The 17400-nt window shown below is 45.5% G+C and overlaps 1 protein-coding gene across 1 annotated transcript in view; it reads right to left on the bottom strand.

Annotated features, from left to right (window-relative positions):
* Positions 1 to 17400, bottom strand: part of MTMR7 (myotubularin related protein 7) — a 276881-nt gene that overhangs the window by 128290 nt on the left and 131191 nt on the right. The window contains exons 7-8 of the mRNA XM_085642011.1: positions 14723 to 14855; positions 14277 to 14386 (exon numbers count right to left, since the gene is read on the bottom strand). Of these exons, the coding sequence (XP_085498137.1) occupies positions 14277 to 14386; positions 14723 to 14855 (243 nt within the window). The remainder of the gene's footprint in view (positions 1 to 14276; positions 14387 to 14722; positions 14856 to 17400) is intronic.

The following is a 17400-nucleotide window of genomic DNA, read 5'->3' as shown; positions in this document are numbered from 1 at the left end:
TGATCCAGCCAAGCATGTCCAAATTTGGGTTACCAAGCAATCTTGGTTCTTTGCTTTACAGTGCAATGACAAACTCCTAAATCATCAACACCTATTTTAAGTTCAGTATCTGTGTGAGTTAATGATGTATGACCTTATCCATTTTTAGAACAGGAGGTATATTACATTGCTTGTCAAGTAAAGAGGGTTCCAAGGTCTCGAGCTTTTGATTGTACATGGTTAGATCGTTACAGTGCTTGTTGTTTCTAGGATTTTTAACCTGCTGGCTAGTATTGGGACTCTTATCGCTTGATTATGTTCCATTTGAGTGGGTATTAATAGATAGCATTTTGGTTTTAGAATAGTTATTCTAATGCTGCTGTTTTCAAAAGATGTCTGTTAGCAAATAAATCTTTAAATTTATCTTGACTTCCTGCAGTCAATTTCATCTTTCACATTTTACCAAATTTGTGGAGGCAGAAAATCCATATTTAATATTGATAACTTGGAAAAACAGTTTGAATGGGGGGGGAATTTAATAGTTTTAAGATGTTGCCATGATTGAAATAGTGTGCTTCTCTGGAAGTGTACTGGGGATTCAAAAAAGCTGTTCAAACTCCGCTACGCCACATGATTGATCCGGTGGTAGGTTCAGAAGAGGCAGGCTTACTTCGGACATCTATTTGTTAGGAAGTTCTGTGATTGAAAAACATGTTTAGGTGACCTTAAGCGATCTGGATGTTTTGCTGGTTCTTCTTTTGTTTTCTCTCTCGGTCTGTGATTTGTTGCAATTCAGCATGGTATATTTTCACCAATTTAGGTTCCTCCGGTTCTGGCTTGATTATTTTGTGTTTTTTTGGGTTGTGGTTACATTGGATATTTAGTAAAACATATGATCTGTGTTCGCATCTTTAAAAATTTGCTGCATTGCTTCACCTGTTCATTTTTGTTGTTTAGTTGATTGTCTTGTTGACATTCTAATATTTTCATTTCCAGCAGAGCCAAACCCAGGGCCTTTATCATGTTTAGATAAACAGCTACAGGTAGCAGGGATTTAGATCATATAGATAGTTTGTTGTTTGTTGATTTTTTAGTAGGATTATTTGGAATGATCCCTCTTTGTCAGTCTAGGGCTTTTAATGGGTCTATGTTCACTTTATTTTTGTTTTTGGTATTTGTAAATTGTCATTCAATCTGTTCCTTGTTTTTTTGTGCCCTAGAGATTCCGTCTCTTATGAATTGTGCTGAAGGTTCCATTCCCTTGGAATTGCACTCATCAAACCGTGCATGGGAAATATTTATATGATATTAACGATATGCCATGATCAATAGCTTTGCCTAAATTAGGGTTACAAGCTCGTCCAGTGCAAAACAGTTTTTTTAGTTTATTGTTTTGTGATGGGGAAATGTAATAAGTACATATTTCATTGTTTGTAGCAGATTGTAATGTTTAGGTTAAGTCTGGTGCATGTGCTACTCTGCAAAGCATGCTGTAATCTAGACTGTGGCTTGAAGCCGCCTCCCATCTTTTCCATTTGTTCCTGACCTTCATAAATGCCTGCTTTTGTTTGGTCAGCATGCTTAATTAGTCCCACCGTCTGGTGTTTTGGACCATCCCAGCAGACTGCCACTGCTACATGTTGTCTTACACTTTTTTAATTTACATTCCTTTGTGCACTTTTTTTTAGGGTTGTCTGCCTCGGGCTTGTGTATCTGCATGGCGCAGCTTCAGGGAATCCACACTCCCATTTTCAGAGGAGTACATTTTTATCATAATAAGTGTGACTGCTGCAGCGCTTTATCGCATCTGTAGTCATGTTTTATGTAGAGCACGTAGTCTTTAAAGGGCATCTTTTGCATGCACTGGATCCAACCTGGCCGACTTCACAATGTGATGCAAATTGTTTTCATTTCTGTAAAATCTGCAAAAGTCTTGTGGATCGTATACTGTTTTTCATCGGTCTGTGATGAAAGACAAGCGGCCACGCCCCTTTTTTGCTGTTTTCTGTGGGTTTTTTCTGCTTCGTGACTGGTGGCAGATTTCAATGTCCTGGTGATTGCAGTTCAAAAGTGAGCACTACATTTTGCTCTTATTGAGATTGCAAAATTATTAACATTCGCAGCGGGCGGGGTCTTAAGGGCCGCTGAGCAGGGGATGGTAACAATAAATATTTTTTGCATCACTTTTGTATTTCAGTGATACAAAAATATAGGACACACGTCCAGGACGCTTACACTCACCATGGAACTCACATGTCCACGTCACTGTACTTGACTGAGTTCATGGTGAGTGAGATGCTTTTGATCATCTTGCCTGTTTCACACCTATGTGTCAATGTAGATCTTCTTCCACAGGCCTCAAGAACAGTCTACTCCGGTAAAGTCCTCGTTTAGCACCCTTTGATTTGTGACAGGATTTGAATTAAGGGAGGAACAAGGAGGCTTTGTCAGCTGGGGCACAAACAACCCTAATGTTAAGGTTGTGTTGGCAGAAGAAAGAGTAACTCTTGCTTTTTTTAAACTAGCAGAAAAGCATATACCGTCCTGTTTGTCTCCTCTCTGGGTTCCCAAGTTTATTATTCAAAATGCAGTGGCATGTAATGTAGGCTCGACTGCTAGTATTAAACTGCTTCTGTGCATTTTATACAAGACCAACGTTTTGGAAAGTACAGGGCTTATCCTAGGATGTTGCTATCTGGGATTAAGTAAAGTTTCACATCACGAAGAGGGGCGGACTTTGCATTTTGTACAATGTAAGGAGCCATTGTTACCACTGTGATAGAATTTCCACTTAGCTTTTCATCATTCCAAGATACAAAATACACAAAATCATTTGTTTCATGTGCAGCTGCCTCATAAAAAGCCGAGAGAGCCACTTTCACTTTGGTGTGGCTGCAAAACTCTCTTTGCAAATAGTCACATTTCTTCTGCCCAGTCCTGATGCTTTAATACTAGTTTACTCTTCAAGGGATGGCTTTGTTTTCTCCCAGCTCCCTTTTACCCAAATAAAACATGGGTAAAAGACATGGTCAGTTACAATGTCAATAGTTCAAAATCTCACAAATGCAAGACCTGTTGCATTGCAAAGGCTAATTTCTTTTTGCACACCAGTTATTATTTTGTTTAATTGAGCTTCCTTAATTTTGCTCATTTGGAACAAGAATGAAGTTGTCTCCCAAAATCTGCACATCCTCGATGGTCAATATATCTTTTTGACATAGTTGTTTCAGTTTGTGATTTTTCAAATACGTTGGCAGCTTTTAGGGATGATATTGATGGGTCTATTGAGCACTCACTATCCTTTTTTTTTTTTAATGTTAGGTTATCAACTGTTTTCTTTTTTCCGAACTTCCACCATGGACTGTTGAATGAGTGGCACATTTGATAGCCTACCTAATAATGGCATAGAGGAGCATGATGTTTTGGTAGGTCTTACCTCTTCCTGGGCCCAGTTTACCAGCATGTTCCATTTGCTCATTTTCAGTCATTAGGTTGTAAAGTGTTCTAGATTTTGTCCATTATATTATCTTGTCTTTTTTAAACGAGGGTTTGCTGTGACATTGCTCCTATGTCAAATAATGACTCTGATATTTTATAACAATTGGTTATTTCATCACATTTATTGAGTTGGAGCATTTATTGTGCTTCATATAAATGTATGAATAATTTTTCCTTCAGGATTTTGATGATTGATTTTCTAACATAGTTGCCCGTAGAGTGTCATCTGGGAAATCGAATTAACTTTTTTATTGTGATCTGGGTTTTTTGTGCTATTCTTCAATACAAGGCTCATCTTGAAATGTTCCTACTTGACTCAAATCAATGGTGAAGCGGAGGTAGTAGGTAGCTTCATTATTGGTTTAAAAGGCTTCAAAGGATTATTTGGTCTGGTCTAAAGTGAGATTGCCCGTTTCAGTTGTTTGGTATGTATAACTTTTGCCTTCTTATCACTTTTGGTAGCTAATGTGGGTTTACTGTGCTATACTTAGTAGAATTTATAGTTTGTTGTGAAGAAAGTTTACATTCTTTCTCTCTACCGTTCACTTGGTCTTATTCTGTTTCTACTTGATTACCTTCAGAATATTCAACATAAATCCTTCTTTCAAAACCTATAAAGGCAACTTCCTATTGTCCAACAAGATTGGTTGTGTCTATAACTATTGAAAAAGCACCAATTGCAACTTTCTGTAGATTCGACTCGCTTGTTTGTAGAGTATTCCTTTGGCTTAGCCAAAACCACTGGTTTTGTTTTTTAATTGCTTTTGGGCAATTTTGTTGTTGGATTTGTTGATTTTAACATGTTGGTGAGGCCCATCAAAAGTTAGATAGATGCAACTTTGTAGAGGTGCTAATTTCTAATCTTATAGAAATACGAAATATAGTGGATTTACAGATACTGCACAGAAATTATTACAATTATGTGCAGCTAAGATTATAGTTCTGATTGCTAACTTAGGTACACTGTTTCACATTTACTTTGTTGTTAGTGCTACATTGTCACTGGATTAGTGTCATTTTTAGGTCGAGGTTAGGCTGCGCATGTGCAGTCTCTTAAAGACATGCTATATTCACCCTGTGGACTTACAGCCTGCCCATGGCCTTTTTATTCTTCAGTTTGTTGCTCAAAATTGCTTGATTGCTAGCGGTTAATCCTTCCTCTTTGCCACTCGTTACTTAGGTTTCCTCCCACAGAGCACAGCCCAATTACTGTTAGGATTACGCTTCTGTGTTTATCTGTTGATTTGGGGGGACTATTTTTTCTGTGATTCCTGCTCATGTCACTGTTTGCCCGTCTTAGGTGGTTCAGATTCAGCGCCCATCACTTAATCTCTCCAGTTCAAATACCGCTATGAAATGTCAGACGCTTCAGACACTGTTTTTGAAATCACCTCTTTAATTTTATCCTTGACTTCAAAGGATTTCCCCCAAGCCCCGCCTGCTTGTTACTTTAGAGATTCTTGGTCACCGAACCTTCAGCAGCCCAACCTGTGAGCACAATTAAGGGAAAGGCTTGGAGAACTCCCTTTGCATTTTCTCTGACATTTGTTTATATAATGTGAACTCACGTGACCCGAAAGTGTTGGAGCGCTTCAAATAAACGCTAGTTACATTATCACGTCAGATGAATTTTGGGGGGAATTTTTTAGAGTGTGAGAAATCATCTGACCCAAAGGAATTGCTTTACAAAAGCGCCAGTTAAATTACACAAGGTCAGGTACTTTTTTTGTTTTTAGTTGCGCAGAGATTAAGTGGTGTGAAATCCGTCCCTGTTTATTCATTATTTCCCCAATCCATGACAAATGGGAGAATTTTCTTGTTGTAATGCCTGGTGCTCCCATACCAAGGGGGCGTTAGACAGAGAGCGGTGCTGGGGGCTTGCTGGTAAATGGATGGTGCGAGCGTTTTTAATGGTAAACTCTGGAGATGGGTGCCTGGTGAATAGAGGCCAGGAGGGATGTGATGTTGCTGCTATTGTAAAGTACTTCACTGCTTTTTTCATAGGCTGTTAAATACTCTAGATTTGCAGTCGCACACAGAATTTTATAGTGCTGTTGACTTGTATCGAGGCACTTATCTTTTTGTCTGTGCATTAAAAAGCCTTGAAATGTGTTCACAAACGTTTCCTGAGGCAAGCATGTATTCCTGAATCATGCTTAATGACCCAGTGTGTAGTAATTGCATAGCTCTTCAATCCCTGGCGCAAAAGCACCCAGGATAATGTGTTGCATGGCTAAACACTTATAAGACCTATTGGCTATGCCAATGCTTGTTTAACCTGTTGGCTGGTATAAATAGCTGAGTCAGGAATGTGGTCTGGCGTTTTTGTATATTGCATGAATTCTTTTATTACTGGGGCCAGATGATTGACGGGAGGTCTAGACAGGGTAAGCCAGGTAGTGATTGATTGTATATGGTCATTCACTCCCTTCCTCTGTGCTGCCCCTTTACCTCTTCCTGACAATGCTTGTTTAAGGTACGGGCCGATTGCACTATACTCTAATCTTCCTCGATATCACCCTGCATGTTAGCTTGCCACCTGTCCCTACAGTCCTCCACGCAATAGGCCAGTGGTGTGGAGCAGCCTCCATACAATGGGCCTTGCAGGGGCATCAACTTCTCTGCCAGGGTGGGTGCGAGGAATCCTGAAATTTTGACATGCTGAACTTCATCTCAACAGAAAACCCACAATTTAATGAATCAGAGACTGTGTCAAAGCACAATTTCATGAGGCAATTTCCATGTGGTAAGGCACCTCCACCACATAAAAAAAAGCCGAAATTCAATCAATTAAGTAAAAGAGCCCACTCAATAACTGAGTCCTAAATCACCAGAACAGTTTTATGGATTTAGTCCTAAAATTATTTGAAAATGCAGTACGGAGTCAAAACCGTGAAGTGTCGCTGTCAAATAGGGCATTACGGAGAAACTGGCAGCACAATCAAGAGTGAAAAGGACAGCATCCTGGCAGCATAGGAAAGGTCTCTGGCACAATCCCAACATCAAGTGTTTTTATACATTACTTTTGCATATAAAATGTGTAAAACTATAGAATCCCTGTGGTGGGATTCAATGCATCTTTTCATTAGCAAATAACACGGTTTTATTAAAGGTCATATTGTCTTAACACCAAAGAACCATCTCACTATATAATTATTATTCCCACTCTATGCCAATGCCATCCAGATACGGTGGAACAAACTAGATACATAAATAACAGCAAGGTGTGATGGATGAATAGGGTACAGTGAGCCAATGGAAAGACCGTGAAGTAATAACTGCAGTTTTGTGACGGAGCCAGGGAAGATTCATGGAGTACAGCATGAACATGACCATGGAAATAAACACATGGGATTCTGCTTGACTGCACACTGCAGGAACGACAAACAGTGACATGTGCAGGGGAAGACAAGGGTGACTTCTATTTCGAACACTATGGCTGCTGGGCCCAAATCGAGTCCTAGTTAACAAGGGTTAGGAAAATATATTTCTACATAACATAGGAATCGATATTAGAGTGCATGTGTCACTGAGTGTGAAACTACATTCTGCACTTTGTTAGTGATGTACAAAAATTTAAATTCACAAAATCCTCAACACTAGCACCAGTCTCAATGTCACCCATGCTAGAAATGTCGGCCGGATTCCAGGTGAGCAGCAGGCACTCAGGAGGCTTCATCCTGCTGTGGAGCAGCCTTCGCCGGTGGCCCTTCCCAGGTCAGACACATTAACCCCTTTTCCCCCTTCCCTCAAACTACGATAACGGCGGACTCCTTGGTCATGCTCAAGGGCAAGGAACTCTGGGGAGGGAGCCAGAGGGACACAGTGATCCTCATCCCTGGGAGGAGTCCACAACTACCACCAAGGCCACTGGGAATTTTACCCTGGTCCAGGCCATCAAGTTCTCACTAGGTCAAAGCTGGGCACGCCCACCTTTTACACCGTGGTGCAACTGCCAACTACTAAATGCACATTGTGCGAGTTTGACCATTATACAGCATCGCCCTTGTGTGAAAGTCCAGTAAGAAATAGTTGCTGTGGACAGAAGGACCTCGGTTAATGGATGTTGAAGTACACATTTTTCTCCAATCCAACTCCAGCAATGTGAGTTATGGATGGGGAACAAACCCACCACATTTGGGTCAAGATTAAAGTTGTCCTTGTCACTTGTGCAAGCAAGGAAACAATGCTGGCTATACACATCTTTCACTTTCCATATGGCTGCACAGCAGAAGGTGACCTCCGCACAGCGTGGTCTACGCCTTAAAGTGTTTTGTTAATAGCGTTTTTACAAATGTGTTAATTTCCTGTTCACTTTATGCCAGCTTGCACAGCCACCAATTCCAATAACACTGTCACTGTCAGCCACTTCGGCGACAGATGAACCTGCAGCCCCTCCTTTCAGTGACATCAATGAGAGCACCACCATAAGCAAATGCACGAGGAGGCGGTGGATCGGCACAGTGCAGCGGGCGCCTTCATGCAGCTTCTCCTGGGGTGCCACTGCCAGGAGACTGCAGACAAGAGTCACTGCATGGGCTCAGGTGCAGGTCATTAGCTGCAAACCCCGCCCCTAAAAACGTTATGTACCAATACAAAGAATAAAGACTGAAAATGTGAACAACTACAAAAGGATGTGGGCTGTCCGAAATGTGAAGTGCACTTCAAGCAAGCAAATGTGTCCTGTGGACATGTTCTACTGGCTCAGCAGACACTGGTCTTTCCAGCCACTCCCTGGAGGGCTGAACACATATGCACCTGACACCCATCCATCACAGGCGTCACGAGTGACGGGAGCCTGTTAATAAAAGGGCCCGGGTGCACGTGCTTTTGGCCAGTTAAGCAACTGCCACCCAGTGACTGGGTGCATTATTTAGTAGCATGTGGGCCTCGGGCCCACAACCCCACATTGGCGACGAGAGGGTCTGACCCTGCGTACCTGCTGGCCGTTACGCTGTTGTGTCCAGTGCAGGAATCCTAGCCCGAGGCTACCCCTACTGCCGGCATGACTACGAATATGGCAGAACTGGGCAAGACTACAGCCACCAAGAGAGTGTGTCCATGGGTACATAGGCGCGCCCCTGCAGCCGTCCGCCGCACTGAATGGCTTGAGGTGGGAGAGTAAAGACCGTTCACCTCCAACAGTCCGATGCCCACTGCCGCCCGCCTGTCGAGTGGCTGAATGAATCGGCAGGCAGTGTGAGCCGTTGGAGGGGTCAACTACGACAGGAAACCGGGTTCTAGACCTCCTCTCAAGGTACTGCAGGTCCTGTGACTGTTTATGACCCCCTATCTGCACGACGCCCGTGATGGCCTCTGCCTGCCGCTACTTGTTCCAGTGAGGAGGAAGCGCCGTCCCAATGAGGCGCATTAGGCATAGTGAAGCCAGCATGGAGGAAGGGGTGCTCGCATAGCCCCCGAGACGCCTATCAGGCAGCGCGTGTGCATGAAGAAGGTGGGCGAGTGACACAGTCCAGATCGCCATTAGGCATCAACAGCAGCACTGCGCGGGCAGGGGAGAAGACCGCAGCTGCTCCAGTGTTACCCCACATACCCACATGTCCATGCAACACGGCCCGCAGCAACAGGAATCCACTGTGGCCTCCTGAAGTGGCAGCAGTGCCCCATGATGAGAAGTGCGCAACCTACGGGAGCGGCCCCATGAACAAAAAAGAAATAAATAACAATAAAGTACGCCGCCCTCGCCCGAACGGGATGAAGACACCGTACCTACCTCTGACACTCCACATGCTGGGTGAGCGCGAGGAAACAGAACCAAACGGCAGCAGCACAACAGGTACATCCCCCCCCCAATCTACTGAGGTGCTTGGCGGCGGCTATGCCTGCCGCAACCAGCCCCGGGGTGAAAACGAGGGAGCAACACCCTTCACATGATTTGCTATCAGACCCCCAGTGAGGCCTAGGCAAGTGTGGCTGCCTTCTGCCGTACCTACCAGCTCTAAACAACAGTGAACCGTATGAAAATAAGGGAGTACTGCAACCAGTACCGAGCGCCCTTAACGCTATGAGTGCCTACTTGCTGACATCCTACAACTTGCCATACACCCCCCCCCATGATGCGGCATCCTTAATGTGCTCTCTCCTGCGACTCCAGCTACATACAGATGGCTCCTGACACCAAATGGCCAAGTAAGCGATTAGGGCCATCGGTGTCTAAAAGTTAAGCCGCTCTGCTGCCCAGCATGATGGCCGCAGTGCCCCAACTTACCTCGTCGGAGTGCTGGCGGCAGAGAGGCTAACCTCCCCTCTACACTGCATGTGAGAGCTGCACGCCCGCAGTTCCAAGACAGACTGCCAGGGCCAGAAAAGAACAGTGCTGCAGTGCCACCTAGTGGCCATTCAAGTTACCTCACCTGAACACAGCACACAGCTTTAAATATAGAGACCCCCAAATGAACACTACTGTGGTGCACAAAGCCGTCCTGCTGCCCAGTGACATAGCTGGAAGTGCCCATGACCTTACCTCACACAACGGTCCCATGACAGGATTAGAGTTGCCCCGCAGTACCATCACACAAACAGCCTTGCAGTAGCTGCATTGAACAGGAAGCTGTTGGGCAAACACATGTACCTGCAGGTAGAAAACTGCTCTACATCTCCCATACTGCAGCAACAGAATGTACACCTAAGTGAGAGAGCACCACACGCTGCCTTTGTTTCTAGAGAGGCACCTGGGAAAGAGACTGTATACTACAGCACTGAAGCCCCAAGCAGCCAGAGAGTGGTAAACCCTAGCAGGGAACTGCAAAGAGCACAAAGCTAATCTAGCCAATGACACCGTCAAGTGGCCAAGCTTAGCCCAGCACACCAAATGAGACCAATGGCACCAAGCATGAAAAGAAGAGCTAACCTACAGGGAACCAGCCGAGGGCACCCTCAAAGAGACTATGCATGCAAGAGGCACTGCATGCACCGCCAGAGCTCCACAGAGCCAAAAGGAGTGAAAAGGCCTAGAGTGGCCCAAATGCAGGCGGGAGAGCCTCTGCATCTCCACTCCACCAGTGAAACCCCACAGTGGGCCAGAGATAAGCAGGGAAGTGCCCCAACACTGCTGTAAGACTACGCCGTACATCGACCCATTACTGCACGTCCCCAAGTGGCAAGCTGTCACCACTAAAACACGGACAAGAGAATGTGGCACAACGCCACATAATGAAAGAAGAGAAGTGTCCTCCCCCACACTACCTGAAGATGGAGTCGCCAGTGACCTTAGACAGGCAAGAGGAGAGTCGCGCACTCTACGTGGCAAGCTGCCACCGCAACACGTGCTCCAAAGACATGCAACATGTGGCCGGACGCCACATCGCACAGCAAGGAAGTAGTACGTCACTTGAAGTGACCAAGCATGCTTGAACGGAGGCAGGATCAAGCGCCAAGACGGCGCAGCCTCGAGACGCAGCACGATGCCCTCTAGCGAAGAAGGTAACTGCCACCCTGGCACCGCAAAAAAATAATAATCCCAGGCAGAAGAAATACAGACGTCATGTGGCTGTACACCACCCAGCACCCAGGCAGAAGAAAGGAGAGCAACTGGAAGTCTCACCCGCATGGTCCAGAGACCATCAAAGTTGATTGGCCCAGTTGGCCTGATTGAATGAAGGTGCATGCGACTACACCCGGAAGAAGAATTGAAAAGAAGAGTGACAATCCTGTCACCATGAAGAACCGATGGCCTGCTCTACGGTACGCCAACTCATATATTAATCAATCAACAGAGTTTCCAATCTTTTTTAATTCCCTAGTGTAGGTTTCCTATCACTATTCATATGTTTGTGGTGTATCAATATAAAAGTGTCAAAAAACCATCAGAACACCAGTTCTACCCCAAAAATGAATAGAAAAAGGTGAGGAAGGAGAAAGAGCACCTCACGGTAGTAACACCAAGGTTTTTTTTTTTGCTGGTTGGTACTCACCAGTATACCCACTTATCATCATCGGTTGCTCTTACTCCATGTGAAAAACAGAGAAATTATAATATATAATTTCAGTGTATAAAAGTGGTGAAAATAATAATAGTGCCAAGTGTTTTTATATATGTGTCCAACGAACCCCAGTGAGAACAATTTTTTTTAGAGCAGGTCATTGGTTGTTATAGTGGATTGAGTGGGGGGCGGCCGTGCTCGTTTTCCTTCCCCCTGTGGCTCCTATTGTATTAGTGACCTTGAAGAACCGGACAAACACAGGTGCGCTAGGGACAACAAGAGGAGAAGCACGAGGACTGGTAGAACCACAAGCCAAGAGCACACCCAGAGACGCCAGACAGCCACCAAGACGGACCGACGTCCCTGGAGACAGCCCCATGGTAGAACCAAAGGTAAGCAGCCGCCAGCACAAACCGCGTCTCTCCCCAACGCTTCCCAGTGCGACCGTCCATCCCAGAGTGTCAGCAGTCAAAGTCGGACGGCATCCCTGCTCCTGACCCCAGATGCCATGGGTGAAGGAACAGCCTCAGCAAGGCTGAAGCATGTAGCTGCGAAGTCCCTCCCGAAATCTCCTCTCCAAAAAGATCATCACCACCTGTTGTCCATTTCCAATGGCAACCACATCCTCATTGCCATGTGCATGACACCGCACCCAGCAGGAAGTGTGAAAGTGTGACTGGAGGGTCTACACTAAGAATCCGGCAACATACCAAGTTGAGGAGGGGATGTCGTGTGTGGCCAGGCCGGACATTGAAGAGAACTCAAGCCTCTAAAGGAGCGTATCCGGCACACCAACAGCAAGCAAAGTGGGTGGCAACCAGAGAATGAACTGGCGACCGCCCAGCGGGAGACCGAGAGTAAGCCGCAAGCCTGCGCGAACAGAGTCCCATGTCTCACGTTTCTCAGCGTGTCCATCACGCCACTGTCATCGCCGCCTTCGTAGCCCAAGAAGTCCAAGTGCAAGAATGCAGATACCTCCCCAAAGGAAATGGAAGCACCTGACCACCCCCACTCGCCGTGATCGACTCAAGAGCGAAGGCTTGCAACCATCACGGCAAGTCATCACCAACGGTTGTCCAGATTCACCACACGGCTGGCAATGCCATCATGCCAGTCCTCGTTAGAACACGTCATACACTACTATCTCAAGAGTACCAATGGACTGGAGTCTTACACCGTTGCTACACCAGCCAACAAGAAAAACCAGAGGCTACCTGCTAACCTGGCTTACACCTGAACTGCGGCAGCGAGAGCATGTCCTGACCAAGACTCATACACCCCTGAGGGTTATGCGAGTGACTAGGTACTGTCTCCTCGGTGGTCTTGCAGCTGCCCCCAGTCGGCACACACACAGCCCCAGTGCAGGTCACAGGCAGTCCTGTGGCAACCCCGACCAAGGGCCTCCCCAGGCGGGAGAGTTGGACTGGATATTGCCCCACCGACGGGTTACCGGATACAGCAAAGCAGTCTAACAGAGACTTCACTCGATCAAGCAACACCTTCGTGAACCTTCACCATGGACTCCAACCATGCTCTTGACGCACCTTGTTTTAATGAACTGTTAGTCCCCCACCACAGACCATCCTCAACATCAGCAGAGTGGAGCAACACCGGACCTAAAGACATGTTCTCACCGGTATGCTGCTGGGATGCAGCTGACGTCTCCAAGCAAGCGTTCGTATCCTGAACCACTCAGGTTAAATTAGGAGTCTCCACCAAGGTCGTCCTGCTGCAGTCAGAGTCACCAGCCCCTGTCTGCTGTCGTCCTGCTGCCTAACAGGAGATGCTGATGGACCCTGTGGTGTATAGTTAATTGTTGTTTACCCCTACAGGTTGGACTAGTGTTTGTTGGGTCTTCATTAAAACGTGGGATGAATGTTGTGTCCTGCTGGACACGTTCTAGTGTCTCAGCAGGCACTGGTCTTTCCAGCCACTCCCTCGAGGGCTGGACACACATGCACCGGACACCCATACACCACAGGCGTCACGAGTGACGTGAGCTGTTTATAAAAGAGCCCGGGTGCACGTGCTCGTGGCCAGTTAAGCAACTACCACCCAGTGACTGTGTGTATTATTTAATAGCATGTGGGCCTCAGGCCTACAACACCACAGCGAAGGCTGAGCGAGGGCTGCCCACCCAAATAAACTAGCGGCTAAAGGATGATGACCCGCGGCCCAGTCTCTGCTCACGTTCGTGACTTCTTCACTGTTCCACACCCAAGGACTCTTTTGAGCCTACCCAGGAACTTGAACGGCACTGAAAAAAGTACATATGCCAGTCCGATTACCGACGCAGAGCTTCAGAGTGACCTTCAGCATAATTTAAACACACAAATTGTTTTAGCAAATTTAAGAAAAGAAAAGAGCCGGAAGATTAAATCGCAAGGTATGGGCAGGTGAGGAAGTCTGCGTTAGAACACACCTCCATGATACACAATAAACAATGTAGCTGGTAAACGACATAATTTGTTGGCGAGCTTAAACATTTTTTACATTATAAGCTCCTTTGTATTCGGGTATCATTCGCCTGTCGGGGAAGGTTACAGAAACTAGAAACAGAACCACCTATGCAGTCACCAGGACCCAGGCAAGTGAATTCTGCTAATATTCACCCTGCATCAGTGAAGCAGTAGAAGTAATGCACCCAAACTACGTTATTTACAGTGAAAATTGATAAACAAAACTTGAATTCATCAAAGAACGAAATTAATCTGAGTGGTGGAGGATAAAAGGGAGCGGGGGCTAGAAACTCGAGCTGCACCAGGTATACCCCTAGCGCTCTTTGATTTGACAATCACAATTCTGTTTTAATCTCACTATAAATCTGATTGATTTGAAAACCCTGGAGATAAATACCTTTGCAATGAAGATGCCTGCATCGATTATGGCTTTGATGTGCTTCAGCCATCCTGAATTGTCCAGTCCCCACAGGAAATCACACATAGATGGCGATCTCAGCTCACAAACTGCAAAAGAAAGACAGGTTCCCGTTATATGACAGCGGAACACAACTTCTCAGGATGAAACACGTGCAGTCATCAAATAGTTTGAAACCTAGGAGAAGAAAAAATGAATGAAGTGAATGCTCGCCTCTATTAAAAGTAGTACTACTGTTTTGTAAGGCCGCCACTAGAATTTAAGTATATAACAATTGAGAAACTAGAGTTGATATCTGACGATACATACGAAGGCATGTATATGCTGTGTATATATTCTGTTTCTGTTACGCAACAGCACAGCACATGCTACTCGGCGGACCATGCAGCACAACCTTATATGGATTTTGAGCCGTAAACTTGTACCTTCTAACATTTTTTGCAGGCTGCTTCTCATGACGTGGATGTTCTCTATGCCAATAAACTGAAACTTGATGTTGGAGTAATTGTCTTCATTTTCATAACCCTTTCCTGCAGCTCGGTTTGCCATCGCGTTGAGCTGTAGACAAAATAAATAGACCAGTCAATTCACACATCGCACAGCTAAAGTGAGAGGCCACAATATTTCTTTAACTATTGGCAAACAATTATTGACTTTATTTTGTTAATTTATTTAGCAAATGCAAAGCTTGCCAACGAATGCCAAAAAGAAAGATATTCTTACCACAGTTATCTGGGTTTCGCATATCGGAGGTACCAAGAAACACGCTACAAGTCCCCAAAATAGCAGTACACGTGCAGAATGCGGACATACACTATGTACCCGAGCATTTTAACAAATAGATCATTCTAAAGCTAGTGTGAGACATCAGATTCATTCCACCAAAGTAAACAAATCCAAACAAATAATGCTGTGCCATATCTTTCAAATCTGAAGGGATCCGCCTCGGGTGGTAGCACAATCTAAGACGAACATTTCTGCTCCACCTCTAGCCCCATCCACCCTAGAGCTAGCAAATGGGAGAGGTGCAGACGAGGGGACAGAAAGTACGGCAGGCCATGGCAGCAGCTCCTCTCTCGATATGGAACCGAGTCATGAACTCTCAGAAGCACAAGCTTCTCAACCTTTTGCAGACGCTTCTGAATATCTTGAAGAAGCGGTCTAGAGAATTTCGAAAAACTTTTTTGGTAAGCAGGGATGAGCGAAGAAAGGTTCATGGTTGACTATCTGATATTATTTATTTTCAGTAACTATCGGTCTTGGGTGATGGAAGGGCACTCTGCTAGGTAGGAGTCGCTTGCCTCCCCCACACAGGCAGAATGCTCTCTGATCAGTGTTTTGGGATGGGGGGCTGCCCTCCACAGAGAGTTACACTGACGTTTTTAGCTCTATCTGCAGAAGTGTCACATTAGATAATCAACTTGCTCGGGGTAAAATTGATACTGAATACGGAAATATTAGTGAAAGGATGCTTTTCATTTGAAACCTGCCTGGCCTTATATTCTCTGTCAAAATTAGAATGTTGTTTTTTCCCTTTTTATGGGCAGGTCAATATAGAACTGAAGGGCTTAGATAGCATAACGCATTTTTCAAGAATTTCTTCAGTCAATGGCACACAGCCTTGTCATCAAATTATAAATTCATTTTCCTGAATATCAGTATGTTGCAATGAAACAATTAACCGGCCATATCTGTTCATACTCAGTGACCCATTAATATCTCCACTAGGCACTTATTCATTTCAGCTGCTGTAGCACAGTTTCTTGAAGGCCATAAGAGAAATGTATTGCCGCTTCTATGGAACGAAATCTATGAACTTCTCTATCAATCAATCAAAAGCACAGCAAATCACCCGAGAGGGTCTCAAGGTGCTAGAGTTGCTGGCTGCTGCTTGGTGATTAGTTCATTCAAACAACCAGATCTTGTGTCCTTTCTTGAATTGCTGGAGCAATGAGGTGGTCCTGAGGTGTAGTGGGAAGTTGATACTAGAGGTTCAGGGTTTTAGTGTATAGGAAGTAATGGCGCTCAGCAGATTCACGTCAGTGTATATGGGTCACAATAGTGAGTATGGTGCTAACTAGGAAGGGGAGACCCTTGTAACCCCTTAATATGTGTAGGGAAACCCTACAGAAAACAAGTATAGCTAAATCCTGTGCACACATACATAGTTAAACAAGAAATACAAGTGTCATTAAAAAGCAAATTGTACAGAATTCTTGGGTGATGTCGCGATTTCTTTATACCGATGAAAAACGCAACCAGCCGACACGTGTTTCGTCTGGGAGAAGTAGTCCCACGACTCTTCAGGGCTAACTGGAGTTGCCAGAATTCTGTGACGTCCCTCGGCTGGTGATAATTCCAACCCGGTGGGCACTAGTGCAAGTTATATTCAGGATTTCAAGATAATGAGAAGGCGTCTGAGAAGTGAATCAGCAGTATTGCATGATCGGAATGCCGGTGATACTTCCAACCCGGCAGAACTCAATCGTAGTCAAATTTCGAGAAGCGAGTGTCGTATGATAATCTTAATTAGGTTAGCGAAACAGGCAGTACCGCCAGTAGAGTGCAAGTTAAATCTAGTAAGGAATCCCTTAGTCTATGAGCAAAGATTATTCCCAGCGTATAGGTTGGACTTGGGTAAAGTGAAGCCTGAACACATGTATGTGTTCACCATATCAGTTTGGGTGATGAGAAATAAACGCATCCTGGCGGCACTGATTCCCTCGTTGGGCAATGAGGGAATTGGTGCCACCAGGACGGATTTAGCTATACGTGTAGTGGTAAGTTGTTCCAAGCTTTGGGCACCAGATGAAAGAACAAACGTCTTCCACTGTTGGATCGGCGGAACCGGGCGGCGTCTGCGAGGAGGAGGGAGGTGGAACGTAGGGGTCTTGACGGTTGGTGGAAGGTCCCTCCCCCCTCCCATGTGGGAGTCGCTTTTTTGCAGAGGGGGCAGGGCCACAGGCCCCAGCATCCCTTGATGCGCGAGAGCCGCCAGCACACACACCAGCACTCGGAGGTGCCTTTATCAGACACGGGTGGGCCCACTGTGCGGGACGCGCCAGGGCAAGGACCGGGTAACAGCGGGCCCATCCACTGCTGG

The sequence above is a fragment of the Triturus cristatus genome, chromosome 2_2 (genome assembly GCF_964204655.1).
Source record: "Triturus cristatus chromosome 2_2, aTriCri1.1, whole genome shotgun sequence".
NCBI classification, from domain to species: domain Eukaryota; kingdom Metazoa; phylum Chordata; class Amphibia; order Caudata; family Salamandridae; genus Triturus; species Triturus cristatus.
This window is presented reverse-complemented; position numbering and strand designations above follow the sequence as displayed.